At 54.7% G+C, this 15,395-nt stretch overlaps 2 protein-coding genes across 2 annotated transcripts in view; both read right to left on the bottom strand.

Moving 5' to 3' along the window:
• The window catches only part of LOC105301848 (transmembrane emp24 domain-containing protein 11), a 23,147-nt gene extending 15,998 nt beyond the window's left edge, over nucleotides 1-7,149 (bottom strand). The window contains exon 1 of the mRNA XM_011374681.2: nucleotides 6,823-7,149. Coding sequence (XP_011372983.1) covers nucleotides 6,823-6,946 — 124 coding nt within the window. The 5' untranslated portion in view covers nucleotides 6,947-7,149. The remainder of the gene's footprint in view (nucleotides 1-6,822) is intronic.
• Nucleotides 7,150-12,331: 5,182 nt separating this feature from the next.
• Nucleotides 12,332-15,395, bottom strand: part of SPON2 (spondin 2) — a 5,007-nt gene continuing 1,943 nt past the window's right edge. The window contains exons 4-6 of the mRNA XM_023520233.1: nucleotides 15,264-15,389; nucleotides 14,673-14,841; nucleotides 12,332-13,088 (exon numbers count right to left, since the gene is read on the bottom strand). Of these exons, the coding sequence (XP_023376001.1) occupies nucleotides 12,904-13,088; nucleotides 14,673-14,841; nucleotides 15,264-15,389 (480 nt within the window). The 3' untranslated portion in view covers nucleotides 12,332-12,903. The remainder of the gene's footprint in view (nucleotides 13,089-14,672; nucleotides 14,842-15,263; nucleotides 15,390-15,395) is intronic.

Genomic DNA, 15,395 nt, shown 5'->3' on the forward strand with positions numbered 1-15,395 from the left:
CTGTGTGCCTCAGTTTCCCCACTGGTAAAACCAGGGTAGGAAAAGTATATCTCTCAGGGTAAGAAGAGTGTGTAAATATTTGTAAACTGGTCAACACACGTCTCAGCCCATTGTGAGTGCGATGTAAGCACGTGATAAATGATTCCTGACGCCATCACGGGCTCTAACGTGTCGTATTTTCTGTCGGTTCTCACTGACTCCCGCCCCCATAGAGTTGAGTAATAGCACCCACTCACAGATGGCGAGCCCGAAGCCCTGGGTGACATGACTTACCTGGATCCACCAGACACTACAAGATGGAGCAGAATGGAAACTTAGTTTAGTCCCCAAATCGAGGCCTGGTGCCCTCACTGCAGACCAGCCCCTACCCCCCGCCCCCCCCATCCCAGCTGGGGACTTCACCTGTGCTTCAGATCACAGCTTGTGGCTGGCCATGCATCCCGGGGGCCTTGCCTCCTGGGTGTTCACTCAGTGGACACTGGCTGAGACCCGGGCGCCACACAGGCCAGTGGCCCCAAGCACACAGACGCCCTGTCCCAGCCGCTTGGATGCGCCTCCCCTTGTCACTCTGTGCCCTGTGCACGCCCCATTCAGGCACTCAGCACTGCCCTGTGACCCTGGTGTGGTTGTCCCTTCTGCTCCTGACCCTGAGTCCTTGAGGCTGGATCCATGGCCATTTGGGTTGGTATTAGGAAAATCAAATGCATTAATTGTAGGGATTTTAAGAAATAAAAATGTGCTTTAGAAATGTGCTGTATTCAGTATTATCTTTCCACTCTTTTCCCTAAGCACATATTATATATTTTGTAAAAATGAGATCATACTGTGTACATACTGTCTATAACTTGATTTTTCTACCTAATTTTTTGTGCCCATCTTTCTGTGTCCTTAAACATTCTTCTGTAACCTGGATCGGGGTCTGTTTGAAGAGCTGACAGAGGTCCAGCGTCGGCTGTCCATGGCTAAGCGCTGAGCTTTGCAGATTCCGCCTGGGTGCCCGGTGTTTGCGGAGCGGCAGGCAAGCCTGTGGTGTGACAGGTGGGCCTGCGGCGTGCTGGTTCAAAGCCCGTCTGCTCGTTGGCCCCTGGGGGGACCCGGGCTCAGAAGGCAGTTGCTTTGGAGTAGCTGCGAACATGGCGGGACCTCTGCTAGAATGCTCCGGTTCCCCGAGGGCCGTGGTCTCCTTACTGCCTGTGAACCCTTTTGAGCTTCCACGCAGGGGGCAGGGCGGGGCTATGTGGCTGACAGGCGGCACATTCACACACAATGCACCGCACACACCATTGGTGTGTGTAGCTCAACCGGGTACCACAACCGGCTCTAAACACGATCCGCACCCCGAATGCGCCTGTGCCACTCACTAACCCGCCGGGGGTGGCCACCACCCCGCCTTCTAAAGACACCCTTTCTTTCTGTCTTGGAACCTGATATAAGCACGTGCAGTTCCGTGTCGGTTTCCAGCCCCCACGCGTCTATGAGGCCTATCTGTGCTGTCACGTGCGGGGGTGGGGGGCACCCACCGCCATGGCTGCTCACCACTCCACTCCGCAGAGGCGACTCTTATTTTACATTCGTCCATGGGCGCTGGACACGGTCCAGTGTTCGGCCATCACAAATAGTGCCGCCACGTGGACCCATGTCTGCACTTCTGTTGGCAACTTGCCGATGACCTGGGACAGTGTCCCGTGCTCAACTCCAGCAGATACTGATGGTGGGGGCGTGCGGCCTGGGTGTGCAAAGGCTGCACTTGCCGCTGTGTCTTTCCACTGCATTGGCTGGGCATGTGCGTCTCTCTGGGCTTCGCTGTGTGCCCCCTGTGACTGATGGGGCGGGGCGCCTTTCCACCGGCTGCCGGCTCCTTGGCGGCACCCCAGTGAGGCACCTGCTACTCTGTGCTCATTTGTCCACCCTGCGCCCCACTGGTGCCGTTTCACACTGCTGTCGGGCACCCAGGTTTCCACCAAAGATGAGTGATTGGCAGTGCAGACACTTCTCCTGAAGCAGTGGCGTTGACAGCCATGGTAGCTGCAGGCGAGGTGTCAGCAGGAGCGAGCGACCCTCTGCACACGGCAGCGCTTTGCCGTGGCCGGGGAGGAGCAGCTGCCATGAAGCATTCACACAGTTGTGTGGAACACTGTGGATGCCCCACATCACATGCTTTGCTGTGACCTTTGACCTACCCCGACCTGAAGCCAGTCAGTGGTAAGCTCTTTTGCCAGAAGGTGGGACAAACGGTAAAACATAAGTAACAAAACTGAACGTTTTAACCATTTTTAAGCGTGCAATTCAGGTGCGCTAAGGACGTTGACATTGTTGTGCAGTCACCACCATCCGTTTCCAGAAGTTTTCATCCTAAACAGAAACTGTCCCCACGGAAGCAGTTCCTCTTCAGCCCCCTCTCCCCAGCTCCTCGCAAGCTCTCCCTTTTGCTCTTCGAATTCTCCTGTTCTAGGAACCTCATGTAAGTGGAGCCATACGAGATTGGTCCTTTTGTGTCTGGCTTCTTCCACTGAGCATAGTGTCCACAAGGCCCATCCACATTGTAGCGTGTGTCACGACATCCTTTCTTTTTAAGGCTGGGCATATTTCATTGTATGTGTAGACCATGTTTGGTTTACCTGTTCGTCTGTTGGTGGACACTGGGTTTCACCTTTTGGCAGTTGTGAGTGATGCTGCTGCAAACATGGCTGTGCACACATCGGAGTCCTTGCTTCCACTCTTCTGGGCACCTGTTCAAGAGCGGAGGTGCTGGGTTGAGTCTGCAGGATGATCTTTATTCGAGGTCTGGGCCTCGCCTGAGATCTCACCTTCCCCGCCCATTTCCCCTGGCTCCTGGGAGTGCCTTGATGAAGCAGTTGCGCTTGAATCCTGGTCTCAGAGTCACTCCAGAGAGCACCCAACCTTGGACACCCAAGGAGCAGTGCAGCCTGCCACGAGGACACATGCGAGTGGGTGCTGCCCCCCGCGGAGCGGTGAATGATAACACCCATTTACCTCCTCCTCTCTCCTAGTGTCTGATGAGTTCATGCTCCGAAGAAAAAGCAGCAACGGGCCTGGTACTTGGCAGAGTGCAAGAGTCACGTCTGGGGGCCTTTGGAAGGGGCCAGCAGGAGCAAGGGCCCCGAGTCCCCACCGTTGTCTCTAGTGAGCAGGCTCCCACATCTCGATCACCACGCTCCATGGCACCTCGCCCTTCCTCAGTGCCTGCCTCTTAGAAGGGACCAACAGCCTCGTTTAAAAGTGTCACCGGAGCCCTGCCATGCTTTTAAACTCACCGGGCCGGCAGCCCTAACTCTCACTACGCCCCGCCCCCAGAGTTCCCTTCCTGCTCCTCTTCCATGTCCCCTGAAGGACCTTGCTCCCTTTTTCCATTCAAGACAAGCGGGACTTTACTACTAGAAACCACCGCTAAGAAGGTGTTCTGTATTAGGAGAAACAGCATAAAGTACAGATCGTATTTGACTTTGAAGCTTCCGGGCAAGTTTGGGGCAGGTGCTCATCCTGCGTCTGGCCAGCCCGTGCTCCTCAGGTGCCCAGGCCCTGTTTCCTGTTGCCCTCTGCCTGCAGCTAGGAATGCCTGTTCTCTGCTTCTCAGGCAGTTTCCTTCATGTGGGGGATGGAGCTGAGCCAGCATCGCAGCCGCACCTGCTTCTCCGGGTCGCTTAGGGCAGACACCAGGAGGCCTAGTGGACAAGGTTGGAGGTGGAGGCCAAGAGGGTGGGAAGGGACGTGGCCGCGCCAGGTGCTGCTCCGGGCAGGTGCAGCTCCAGTTAACAGATCAGGAAACAGCCCACAGGCACCAGCCACAGGGCTCTGTGCCGCCTCGGCAGGGGAGGGCGGTCGGCCAAGGCCTTCAATTCCTGCAGTCTGTCTTTAGTCCCCAAATCACAAAGTCGCACTTAGATAGATTTTGACGACTGGCTCTGAGGTCTCTCTCTGGAACTTTCTCGATGAGTGTATTTCATTGGACACCATTGGACCTTAGAGCTATGAAGAGACGAGACAGCGGTGTGTGCTCTTCCTGGACTAGGCATATCAGACGTGGTCTCAGGTTCCCATAGATACCTGGGAAAACTGAGAATTTGTTTCACTTCGGTGGAAGCTAAAAGTAAAGACAAGCGTGTTCTGGGCAGCACTTCTCACCCCAGCACTGTTCGACTCGAGCAGTCGTGCCCCAGTACGCTCAGTGAACATCGAGTGTCACAGGCGGCGTGGCGCTGGCGGGTCAGAGACGGTGGAAGCGCAGCCTGGTCCCTGGGTGCAGGCAGCCTGGGCTGCTCCAGGTCCAGGGGCTGGCAGCGCGGCACGCACACAGACGCGTGCGGGAAACGTGGCACGAAACCCTCTCGCAAAAGGGATTTTTAAAAGAAATGTTTAAGAATTGTATTTTGGGGCACGCTGTTACATTATTTGGCACATCAAAGTAATGGGCTGATTAAAAATCTGATTACAGTTAAAGGAAAATAATGGTAAGAATAGAGACTTAATTGATGGTCTGTCAAATTCCTTTTTAAAAAGCTCATAAGAGTCAGGTAGGAAACTCACCCAAACGTCTTTCTGTTACTAAACACAGCATTGGCGATTTGTGTGTCTCTTTAGTAATATCCGTTTTCTTAAAGTCGACTCTACAGCAGCTTTCCTTTGGTTCGTATTTTCACGCTATGTCTTTCTGTTCTTTCACTTTCAGCCTGTTCTTATACAGCGTTCCATTGGGAAACAGCATACAGTTGCTTTGTTTTTAAATCCAGTTAGACAACCTTTGTCTTTTCATTGGAGTTTTGTCCATTTACACTTAATGTGATATAACACGTCGTTGGGTTTAAGCCGACAGTCTCACTGTTCGTTTTCCTTGTGTTAATTCCTTGTTCCTTTAGCCCTTCTTTCTTGCCCTTTTTCCTTTTTTCTCTATTACATCCTGAGACTTTAGGACCACGTTCTCTCTCTTTTTAAAAAAAATTTATTATTATCATTTGTGCCTAGAGCACCTGGTCTTCCTAGGTGGTCTCCCATCCAAGTACTAACGAGGCCCGACCCTGCTTAGCTTCCGAGGTCAGACGTCGGGCTTGTTCAGGTTGGCATAGCCATAGACCATGGACCGTGGCTCCACTGGGGCGCGAACCCCGGACCTTCTGCATGTAAAGCAGACGTGCTCACCGCTGCACTAAAGAACCACGTCCCTCTTTTAAAGAAAAGGTAAAACTCGTGACCTGACATGTTTCCACATTCCCCTGTGGTTGCACTCGACGTTAGAAGCTGAGCTCTTCACCTAGACCGTTGTAAGGGGGTGATGGCTACGGAGACCACCGAGTGGGGAGGACAGAGATGGAGGCTTGAGAAGATGGGCGAGGGGGCAGTTAGAGGTAAGGAGGGACCAGAGCAGGACAAGGAAGGGGGTGGACGGCAATGTCCACGGGGGACAAGGATCGAAAGAGGCTCCTGACTCGGGACGAGGGGCCGGCTAGACCAAGGCTGCCCTCCACACAGCTGTAGGACACCGGCTGTGTGTGCCCCGGCCGCAGACCCTGGAGTGGGTCAGGTGGTCCTCGGGCTTCCTGCCACGAGCATGTCCTTGGCCAAGTCCATCCAGCTGGAGGACCACAAGACAGCAGGTGTGTGGGCAGGCTGCTCTTGTCCCTTTTCTTCCTCCCCCACCCCTTCAGATGCAGGTTGAGAAATTCACAGCTGATGGGAAACAGCCACCTGCTGCAGAGCCATTCAGCTGGGAGTTGGAGGGAGTGGGGTTGGGGACACCCACAAACAGTGCATGCGTGTGTGCGGTGGGTCCTACACGCTTGACAAATATTAATGCTGTCATCATCACAGCCAAGAGAAATAAGTATCATTATGTTTCTCCCGTTCGACAGATAATGCAGAGAGGTTAAGGAGCTCGTACACAGTTATTAGGTGGCAGAGCTGGGACCTGGACCGGGCCTGACTTGGTCACACTCCACAGACCCAAACACAGCTTCTTCCACAGTGACCATGAGAGCAGTGAGGCTCTGACGCCGCCCAGTTCTCCGTGTACCTTCTCTCTGTTCTACTTGTTCCAAACTCTGTCTCACGTGTCAGTCTCTTCTTTAGCGGGATGGGTTAGTCTCTGCAATAGAATACTTCAGTGTGACGGCCAAGGTCAACTGACAGGAGATTGGGCAGAGTTCAACGTAAGGTTGAACTGGACAAGGGCACCGATTAAGAGAACTCCTAGATTTGGATCCTGCTCCTTTTTGTTCTTTTTTGCATTAAAATCAGGAAATTTGGTGTGGATTCTGACTTGATCTTGAACATCAAACTGGATTTTCTGTGACCCTCAAAGACCCTGGTGCTCGCTTCTCCCTCCACCGGCCAGTGAGGCCCACTGTGTGGGGCATGCTTGGTGGCAGAAGCCACTGCAATGGCAGCAGTTTCCACAGGTGGCTGCCTTGGGTCTGCACGCACATGCCCCCAGCACCACTCCCTGTGGGAGGCTGCGGTTCAGAAGACACGTCATCATGAGCTGTTCTGTCCATTTTCCTGGGCCCGTCTAGAGCCCTCACGTGTCTTCTGAGAATGCCACAGTTAGGTGATTCATGGCATCAGAATGTTTCACCGAAGGAAACCTGACAGCCGGAAAAACAAACTGGGCTTGGAGTCTGGTGTTTTTCGCTTTCCTATCTTACGAACTGTGCAGTTGACTCGAGGCTATTTTGCATGGGGCCAGCGCGACTTGACGAACTATCTCAGGAGAAAACCATACAGCACCATAGCCCTGCCAGACCACACACACATCCAGGGGGCAGCACAAGGAGGTCCTGGGTTCAGCAGTCAGCAGTGCATCTCACCTACCTGTTATCAGCGTGTCACTTGGAATGTCTTCTATGATGCATTTCTCCTCACGTTCCCCCACGTGGAAATAAAAAGCAGTTGAAAGTGAAAAACAAAAACTTAAAAGAAAAGTTGACATTTGCATTTCTGTTGCTTGAGCTGCTCCTGGTAGAGCTTCCTTTGAAATGAATCAGTCGCAAGTGATACTGCTGTTTGAGTGTATTTCATTGAATGAGTTTGTAAATTGATTTTTGTGAGAAGCGGCATATGGTGGCTACACTTGGGCAGGTGACTGCAGCAAGTCCTAGGGAACAAGAGGCACCTGGACCTTGGGGCCTTTCCAAGCATGTTGACGTTGGAACGCCTTCTGATGGGTTCCTTTGAAAGGATTTCGAGTGTTTTAATGGATGAATGATGGCGCAGGGCCTGGAGGGAACCGCCAAGTGCCGAGTCCAGCTGATACCCAGCGGCCAGGCTCCAACGGCCATCTTCTGGTGGTCTTCACCGCTTGGCTGGAGGTGGGGGGTAGAAAGGGAAGACTGTCCTACGGCGAGAAATGAGAGAAGCGGGTGTAGCAGGGGGGGCATGGGTGTGTGCGGGGGGCGGGGGGCGGTGCAGGGTTGTCAAGAAAAGCGTGCCGGACACAGAGGTGGCGGCAAGAGCTTCGGCTTAGCTGAGGCCATGCCCTGAATGAACCCAAGTCTCAGCTTCCTCGTGAAAAAGGAATTACAGTCGCCAAGTGTGATCCACTGGGTCCTTTCAGTTCTGGCATCCGATGTATTTTTAAAACCTTTTATTTTGAAATATTTATTGACACAGAAGGTTGTAGAAACAATACAGAGAGGTCCCCTGTGCCCTTCACCCGGCTCCCCCTAGTGGTGCCATCTCACCTGATCAAGAGGCCACATCACTGCATCATGGAAACAACTGGACTTTGCACCATTATCTTAGAGCATCTTTTAAAAAAACACAGTTCGTTAATCTGTGTTTTCCTTGGGAGAGCCCGTACTTTTCTTTTGGAGCCTTGTGATTATTTGTTGAACATTGGACATTTGGGTCTAATAACGTAAGTCTGGAAATGAGCTCCCCTTTCCTGGTGTTTGCGATTGTATTATGTTTTGTGATTGTTGTAGTCATCTCGGTGTCAGACATCTGAGTGACAACAGTCTTCTCAGTCTTTTCTGAATGTTCCCTGGGCACGCACAGTCACTTCTAGTTTTCCTTGTATGTGCAGTTGTTTTTGAACGTCCTTGTCTTAAATGTTTCGCTTCCAAAAGGGAAGAAGGGGAAGAATTAAGGGGGAGTGGAGAGAAAGGGTGCCAGCTCTTTTCACCCTCTGGAAGTCACTTCAGCTGGGAGGGGCGGGGCTTGCAACAAGCGGGGAGCGGCCACAGTGACGCTCCCTACCTGTTTGTCTGCATGTCTGTTGTTAGAAGCAGCTGTCGCCCACCAGCTCGCAGATCCCTGATGTTTGCAGGAAAGGCCCTCTTTGCCCACCCTGGTCCCTGCGGACTGCACGTAGGCTTCTCCAGGACCACGTGCGCAGCCGCCCGCCCCGTGGCTGGAGTGGGGGATGGCAGCTGCTGCTTAGCTGAAACGGATCACAATTGACCTGCGATTTACCCTCCACGGCTTCCCCTGAAGTTGCAAGCCTTCCACAGACTCCAGAGTCCCCGAATGATTTCATCAGACAGGCTGTGCCTGCGATGGCCGTCCGGGTGGGAGACGCGTCTGACCTCCCAGGCGCTGCCGCCTCCGCTGTCTCCCTTGTCTTTTAACGCCTTTAACGTGAAAGCGTCGTGTGAAGGGTGTTTGTGTCTACTGGGCTGTCACCGCCTCTACGCTTTCCAGAAGACAGAGCTAGGGGACACTTGGTTCTGAACCACACCTCCTAGAAGTTCCTTCAGTGTAGTTCTCTTGGTGCTAAACCTCAGTTTTTGTTAATCTGAACATGTGTAAAAGCCCTCATTCTTGAAAGGTGGTGTTGAGTTCACGACTCTGGGCGGACACTTAGTTTGTCTCAACATGTCGAAAGTGCCATTTGACCACCTTCTGACTCCCTTGGCTGCTGATGAGAAACTGCCGTCGTTCTAATAGACGCTGCTTTCTGAGTGATCTGTCCTCTTCCTCTGGGTCTTTGGACAGTCCTCTTGTGTTGCTCAGCAGCTTCCTGTCACATGCGTGGGGACGGGTGGCTTCTTTCTGTCCTGTCTGGGGTATATTGTGTTTTCTGGTTCTGAAGCTACCTTTTTATTTTAGTCAGTTCTATAACTTGGCACTATTTTCTTTTTAAATATTCTCTTCTCCTTTATCCTCATTATAGCCTTCGGAGTGTTGGATTTAAAACGTTTTAAAACTTCTTACATTATCTTTCGTATCTTCTTGACGTTTCCCACCTCTTCGTCTCTCTGCGCCGCATTCTGGGTGACGTCCTCAGCGACGTCCCCGTTTCACTGCCTCTCCCTCCAGCTGTGTCCAGTCTCGCTCCCTCACCGACGGACTGAGTCTGTCCGTCCACGTGGTCTTCTTTTCCAACCGTGTCTGTCTGTTTCTAGTCACCCCGCGTTGATTGGTCGTTTTTGTTGTACCTGTTCTATATTGTTTCTGACAATGTCGCTATCTTAGGTGTCTGAATCTACAGGGTGTTTCCCGCTGACTTTCAGTCAATCACAGTGACTTGTTTTTTGATTAACTAGTATTTGCGGTTGCACTCACTGCTTGATTTGGATTGGGGGAGGCCTGAGACCCACACTGGCAGTTGGAAAAGCTTCCTCCAGAGGGAACTGCTTCCGCTCTCCCCTGATGTCAGGGGACGCCGCTGTTCTTGAGAGCCTCGCTCAGCAGCAGCCTCAGGAGCCCTGCCTTTCCCAGCTGCTCACCCATGTTGGCCTCAGCCCAGCTTTGCTCCGCTCCAGCCCCAGTTCAGGGTTTTTGTTTGCTCATTTTGGGGAGCAGGAGGAAGTGAGAGTTCTTGCCACGTCTTCTGAGAAGGGCAGTGTCTCAGGTGGCATTTTCATCCAGAACGTAGGGTTTAGTTATACTGCATGGTGGAAGATGTGCCCTTAAGGCACCTGGGCACACCTCATGCCCAAGGCCGGCATCTGAGTGATGCCCTCTGAACATCCTTTTCTATGGTTTAGTGGAGTTGGGCAGGAGTGGGGCTGGATGTGGGAATTCGGCCCACCATCTCTGCTAGGAGCCCCCCCCAATCTCTTACCAGCGTCCTGCCCTCTGCCTCCTTCCCCCCACCGCCAGCAGCGGCTCGGCCGCGGTCCGCGTTACTTGCTTGGTGTTGCTGACCGTTCCTCCAGCAGGTGCCCTGCTGGCACTTCCGCCGCCTCCTTGACACCCCGGCTCTGGGTCCTGCCACCTGCTGGGCCCTCCGTAGCCCCCTGAAAACCCAGCACACACATTTCTCACCTGCACGAGAGGCCTGCAGCTATCAACGTCGATGTGTGGACAGCTTCGTTTGGCCCGGTGTCCCTCCCCTGTTCAGTACACGCCAGCACCACAGAACGAACAGGAGCCTCAGCAGTGACCTGTCCTCACTCATTCCCTCCCTTCCCCTGGGCTGACCCAGCTGGGCCCAAGCCTTCTTGAAGTTAATACTGCGAACAGAACCAACGGAGACCTCTCCGGAGTCATGCGAGACCCCAGTCTGTGAGTGTCTGTATTGCCCGTACATCAGAGTGAACCCAGCATTTGGCCATCTCCTCCCACTTCCCCCATATCTCTGTGGACAAACCTCCCTTTCCTCCGTGTTCGTGACTCCGAGCCCATCCCTTCCCCCGCCGCCCCGCGCCCCACTCTGCTGTCAAAACGACCAGTGTACTCTTTACGTCGTACACTGACGACTTGTTATTTCTCACTCAAAGCCTTGCCATGACACCACACCCGCCTCTTCTGCTCAGAGGTGGGCTCATCAGTGAGGGCGGACCCAGCTGCCTTCCTGAAAGAGTGTCCGGCCCCACCATCGCCATCACCACTATTACCGTTATCGGTATCATCGCCACCGTCACGACATCGTCGTCACTGTCATCATCACCACCGTCACCACCGTCATATCGCCACCCCAGCACCAGCGCCGGCAGCAGCGTCCTCCACCCCCTTCTCCAGAACCGGAGCGCTCGCGTCTAGCACGGGGTCCTCGGTGGCTGGCTTCCAGCGTTTGTCTCTCTAATGTCAGTGCTTTAATACAGCAAAGGTTGTTTCCAGGTCGACTGTAGATCCCAGATCCTCTCCAGGGTGGGTGTCCTCAGTATGTCGGCCTCTGGTGGCTTCTCAAAAGCCTCTCTTTGTTGACATGTGCTTTGGGGTTTGGAGCATCTCACACGAGCAGTAAATATTCTGGCCCCAAATGATACTTGTCGTTTCTCCCCCTGCCCAGGGCCCCGCCCACCGCTTGCTCCCTTAAGGAGGGGAAGGCAGTCATGGTTGTCCACAGGGGTCTCCACCGCAGTATCTTGCCCCAGTCTTTTAGTGTCCTTACGGGATTTTACATGTCCTGTAAGGAGCAGGTGGTTTTGAATCCGGTCTGCCGGCCTCTGCCATTTGACCAGAGTGTGTGGTCCATCTGTAATCTGGCCGTGCGCTCAGCATTGAGGTCTACTTCTGAGTTTTGCACTCAGGCTTGGGAACATGGTCAACATGCTCGATCACATCCTATACGTAGTAATCCCAACACCGGCGGCTTTTTGGGTCTGATCTTGTAGTCTGCTATTTCCTCTGACTTAGAGGTGTCCTACTGGTTTTCCCGTGTGTTTGATGGGTTTTGATTTGTGAGTTCATGTTACGGTGGGAATTCTTTGAGTCCTGAGACCCCGGTGTGGTCTCCAGGGAGGATTTGTGCTCATTTCTTCCAGTTGCCTCAGGACGTTACCGGCCCAGGATTTTTTAAGCGAAACTTTTAAGTAGGATTTTTCACATCTCATGCCCCTATGAGCATGGGCTTATATTCAGGAATTTTCAAGGCTAATTTTTTCTCTTCTACGCAGAGCCAAGTGTAAGAAAGGCTGTGCCTTTGCAGTGGGTGGGTGCAAGGAGAGGGGCCAGTGGGACCTGATTCTCCAGGAGTCCCAGCAGGGGGAAGATGGTGTGAGAGTGTTTCTTAGAATGCAAGGCTCCCCGTCCCCCACTGTTCTCCAGGGGCTGAGCCTAGCCTCGGCCTAGAACCCCTGAATGATGCATTCTGGTAGCACGAGGTCGTGAACCCTTGATCTCAGACCAGTGCCAGAAGCACTGAGCCCTCAGGGGCATCTCCCTAAGGTCAGGGACCTTGATGGTCAGTGGCCTGGGGGAGGGGACATAGTCCTGCTCCTCTTCGTGCCTGTCATCGTCCTGTCAGCCATTGTACGTGCTGCATGTGTGCAGTGGGTCTGAACACCATTTTTACGTTATTCTGTTTCTTGCCATGTGCCCTTTTGTGAAGTCCGGGGCAAGGCAGTACTCCAGAGATGGGTAAGTGGCCTGTGTCTGCTTGTCCTGCCCTCGCCCAGCGCCTATCTGGGAAATGCGAGGCCACAGCCACCGATGTCAAGAAACAGATTGTCTTTATTCAGGTGCACAGATTGGTAACGTGACAATGACAGGTGAAGTGTCCCAGCCTGCCCCCGTTTACTTGTCTCTTGCTGTGCTACCTGGTCAGGTGCCAGGAGCAGTAAGCGCCGTGTGGCAGCCTCGCTCTGAGGAGCAGGTGCGGGTGCGGGGCTGCGGGGCCAGCAGCTGCCCAGGCACCAGGTCGGAGGCATTCCTCAGCCGCGAGCAGTCTGGGACGCCTGGGCCTGGGCGCCTGGCTCTCCTGCAGCACCGACCAGCCGGGCGCTGTGTGTACGTCCTCTGCATGGAGGACAATGCGCCACACAGTGAAAATGGCACCGGTGTGACTTAGCGCAGACTGAGCCTCCACGAGCGGGCAGGCCTCGGACGTGGGGGCCGCGAGGGAGAACTTGCAGCAAGGAGGCGGCTGCTCACGGCCCAAGGCACGTCTGTGCAGAGGCGTCTGTCAGCAGCGGAGCTCAGAGAGGTGATGACAGCGTTGCCCACTGAGCCCGCTCGCTGTGTGGCCCCAACCCCAGAGACTGGGCCGGGGCCACCAGGCAGGGCTCACACACAGTTGTCAGGGATGCACTCCGCTTCCTCCTCCAGCTCCGGGCAGGGCGCCCCGTGGTTGGCGGGCTGCACGCGGATATAGCGTGTCCTGCTCTTGGCTCCCAGCTTCCCGCATGGACCTCCACACAGCCCCCAGGAGGACCACAGGGAGACCTCACAGTCCAGTGGCGTTTCTGGAACTGGACCAAGCACAGGGGAGACCCATGAGTGTGTGGTGGGGGAGCGGGAGGAGCCCCAGGGCGGTTCACCCCCAGACCAGCTCCAGACCGTGGCGTGCAGAGGAAATACTAGCTGTTCTCAGCACGGTTCAGAGTCGGTTGCAAGAAGATGCCACCAATGCACCTAAAAAGCCACTGAACTGACTTGACGTCATGTTTCTCTGCTGAGAGCCGGGGCTTTGGGACTGACTCTGGCACCATGGTGGTGGGAGCCCCGAGAGACTCTTAGCTGTATTCCCAGAGGAGAGAGTGGGGACTGCCCCTGTTGGGAAACGTCCTTCAGGGGGCACACGCTGAGAGTCTAGATCTCCTGACGTGTTTTGGAGCTGACCACAGTGGGAGTGTGGCCCCCATGCTCAGCTAGCACCCGACACACAGGTTCCCTGTCACCTCCGCTGACACCCCACCAACCCCTTTGCTGGGGAGGGTACAGAGGGACCCACTGTTGAGGTGACCTTCCTGTCAGTTGTGACATGGGCCACGTGCACACCTCTGACGGGGCTGGGGTTATTCCATACCTCATTTCTGGGCTGTGGACATGTGAGCTCTCACTCACAAATGTTGGGCAAGGGTTCAGTCTTCAGTTTTGAGTTTGAATCAATCAGCTACCAAATCTCTCAGCACCCACGTCTTCGTGCCAAACGCTCTGACCGCCAGAATCTGCGTCATCCTTCCCGAATGTTCTGAACCCTTTGAACCCATGTCATCTTGTGCCAAACGCTCTGATCTCTAGTATCTGGGTCATCCTTCCTGAGTGTCTGAACCTTCTGGACCCGTGTCATCTTGTGCCAAACGCTCCGATCCCCAGAACCTGCGTCATCCTTCTCGAACGTTCTGAACCCCCCGGACCCGTGTTATTTTGTACCAAACATTCCGACCCCAGAGCCCTCGTGGTCTTGAACTCATTTTTGAAGTCACTCAGAGACGCAGAGTCGTGTGGCCCTGAGCATGGTGCCTGGCTGACTGAGCACCAGCAGCCTCTCCCTGGTTTGATTCCCTTCCTGGACCCCTAGTGTCCCTGGTAGCCTTGATGGCCTGGTCTGGTTTGGCCTGGTGGTGGGGATGTCACACCCAGCAGCCTGGCTTAGAATTGGGTGACCTCAGCTGCAAATTGGAGTTGCCGTGGGGGAGTGCCATAGAGGTGGACAACGTGGCCTTGTCCCTGGACTGTCTGTCGCCCTTCATGGGGTCATGTGGCAACCAGCTTCGCCTCCAGGAGAGTGGCAGATGTCAAGGTGTTGTCACTGCCACTTCACAGACACTTGGGCATTTCTGGCCTCTGTGTATCGCTTTCTCTTTCTCCAGGGCGGACAGTCACCTTTGGGGTTAGTCTGAGGGTGAAAGCCGGCACAGAAGGCTCAAGATCCACAGTTGCCTGTCGCAGTGAGGGCGGAGCAAGTCCCCGTGTGACACACAAATCTGCCCCCACACTCCAGTGGTGGACGTTCAGCTTCCATAAGCCTGAGCGCTTGGCCCCAGAATCAAGACTGTTGAGGTCAGGGAACGTGGTGGTCGGCCACGCGGTGGGGCGGGAGCCCAGCTTACCTGAGAGGCTGTCCAGGATGTCATTGCCTGCCAGGTCCATGGCGGGCGGGATGAAGGCCCTGGGGCTCTGCCGGAGCCGCACCAGGGTCACCCTGGCGATGGGGGGCAGGGTCTTCAGCCGCGGGTAGTAGAAGGAGTTGGCCGGGTGGCTGGGGGAGGAGGATGTTATCTGGGGAGTGGTGGGAGGGGGCGTCAGCACTGGCCGAGGATGCAGCAGCCCACCTGCACCTGCTGTGTGCGTGGCCCCAGATGGAGCCGGGATGGGGTCCAGCAGAGTTGCACAGAAAACAGACTCAAACCTGGGCTGCTTCTGAGTGACACAGCCCAGTGAGGCCTCTGTGGCTCCTTGGGGTGCTGGGCCCGCGGCCTGGGAAATGGACCAGGGAGGCCTGGCCTCCTTCAGGCCCCTCCTTGCTCCTGCCCTCCCTCCCCACCTGCAGCGCCACCAGCTCCTTGTCTTCTCGGGTAGCTGCACCCCTGCTCACTGGGACCCGACAGGTGCCATCTAAACAATGGGCACAGCTGGGCAGCAAGAGCTGTCCCAAATGGCCAGTGCCATCACACCTTCTCTAAGGGCCGTCATACCCTCACCTCGGTCACCGTGTCCTGTGGGATGGTCGCAAAGTTGGGGGAGGAGAAGGTGAAGCCACTGTCTGTTCCGGCATCGTGTGGGTAGAGGTCCATGGAGACCTCCTCCCTCCAGTGGTCCCCATCACACAGGTC

Source organism: Pteropus vampyrus, unplaced genomic scaffold, assembly GCF_000151845.1.
Source record: "Pteropus vampyrus isolate Shadow unplaced genomic scaffold, Pvam_2.0 Scaffold253, whole genome shotgun sequence".
In the NCBI taxonomy this organism is placed as follows: domain Eukaryota; kingdom Metazoa; phylum Chordata; class Mammalia; order Chiroptera; family Pteropodidae; genus Pteropus; species Pteropus vampyrus.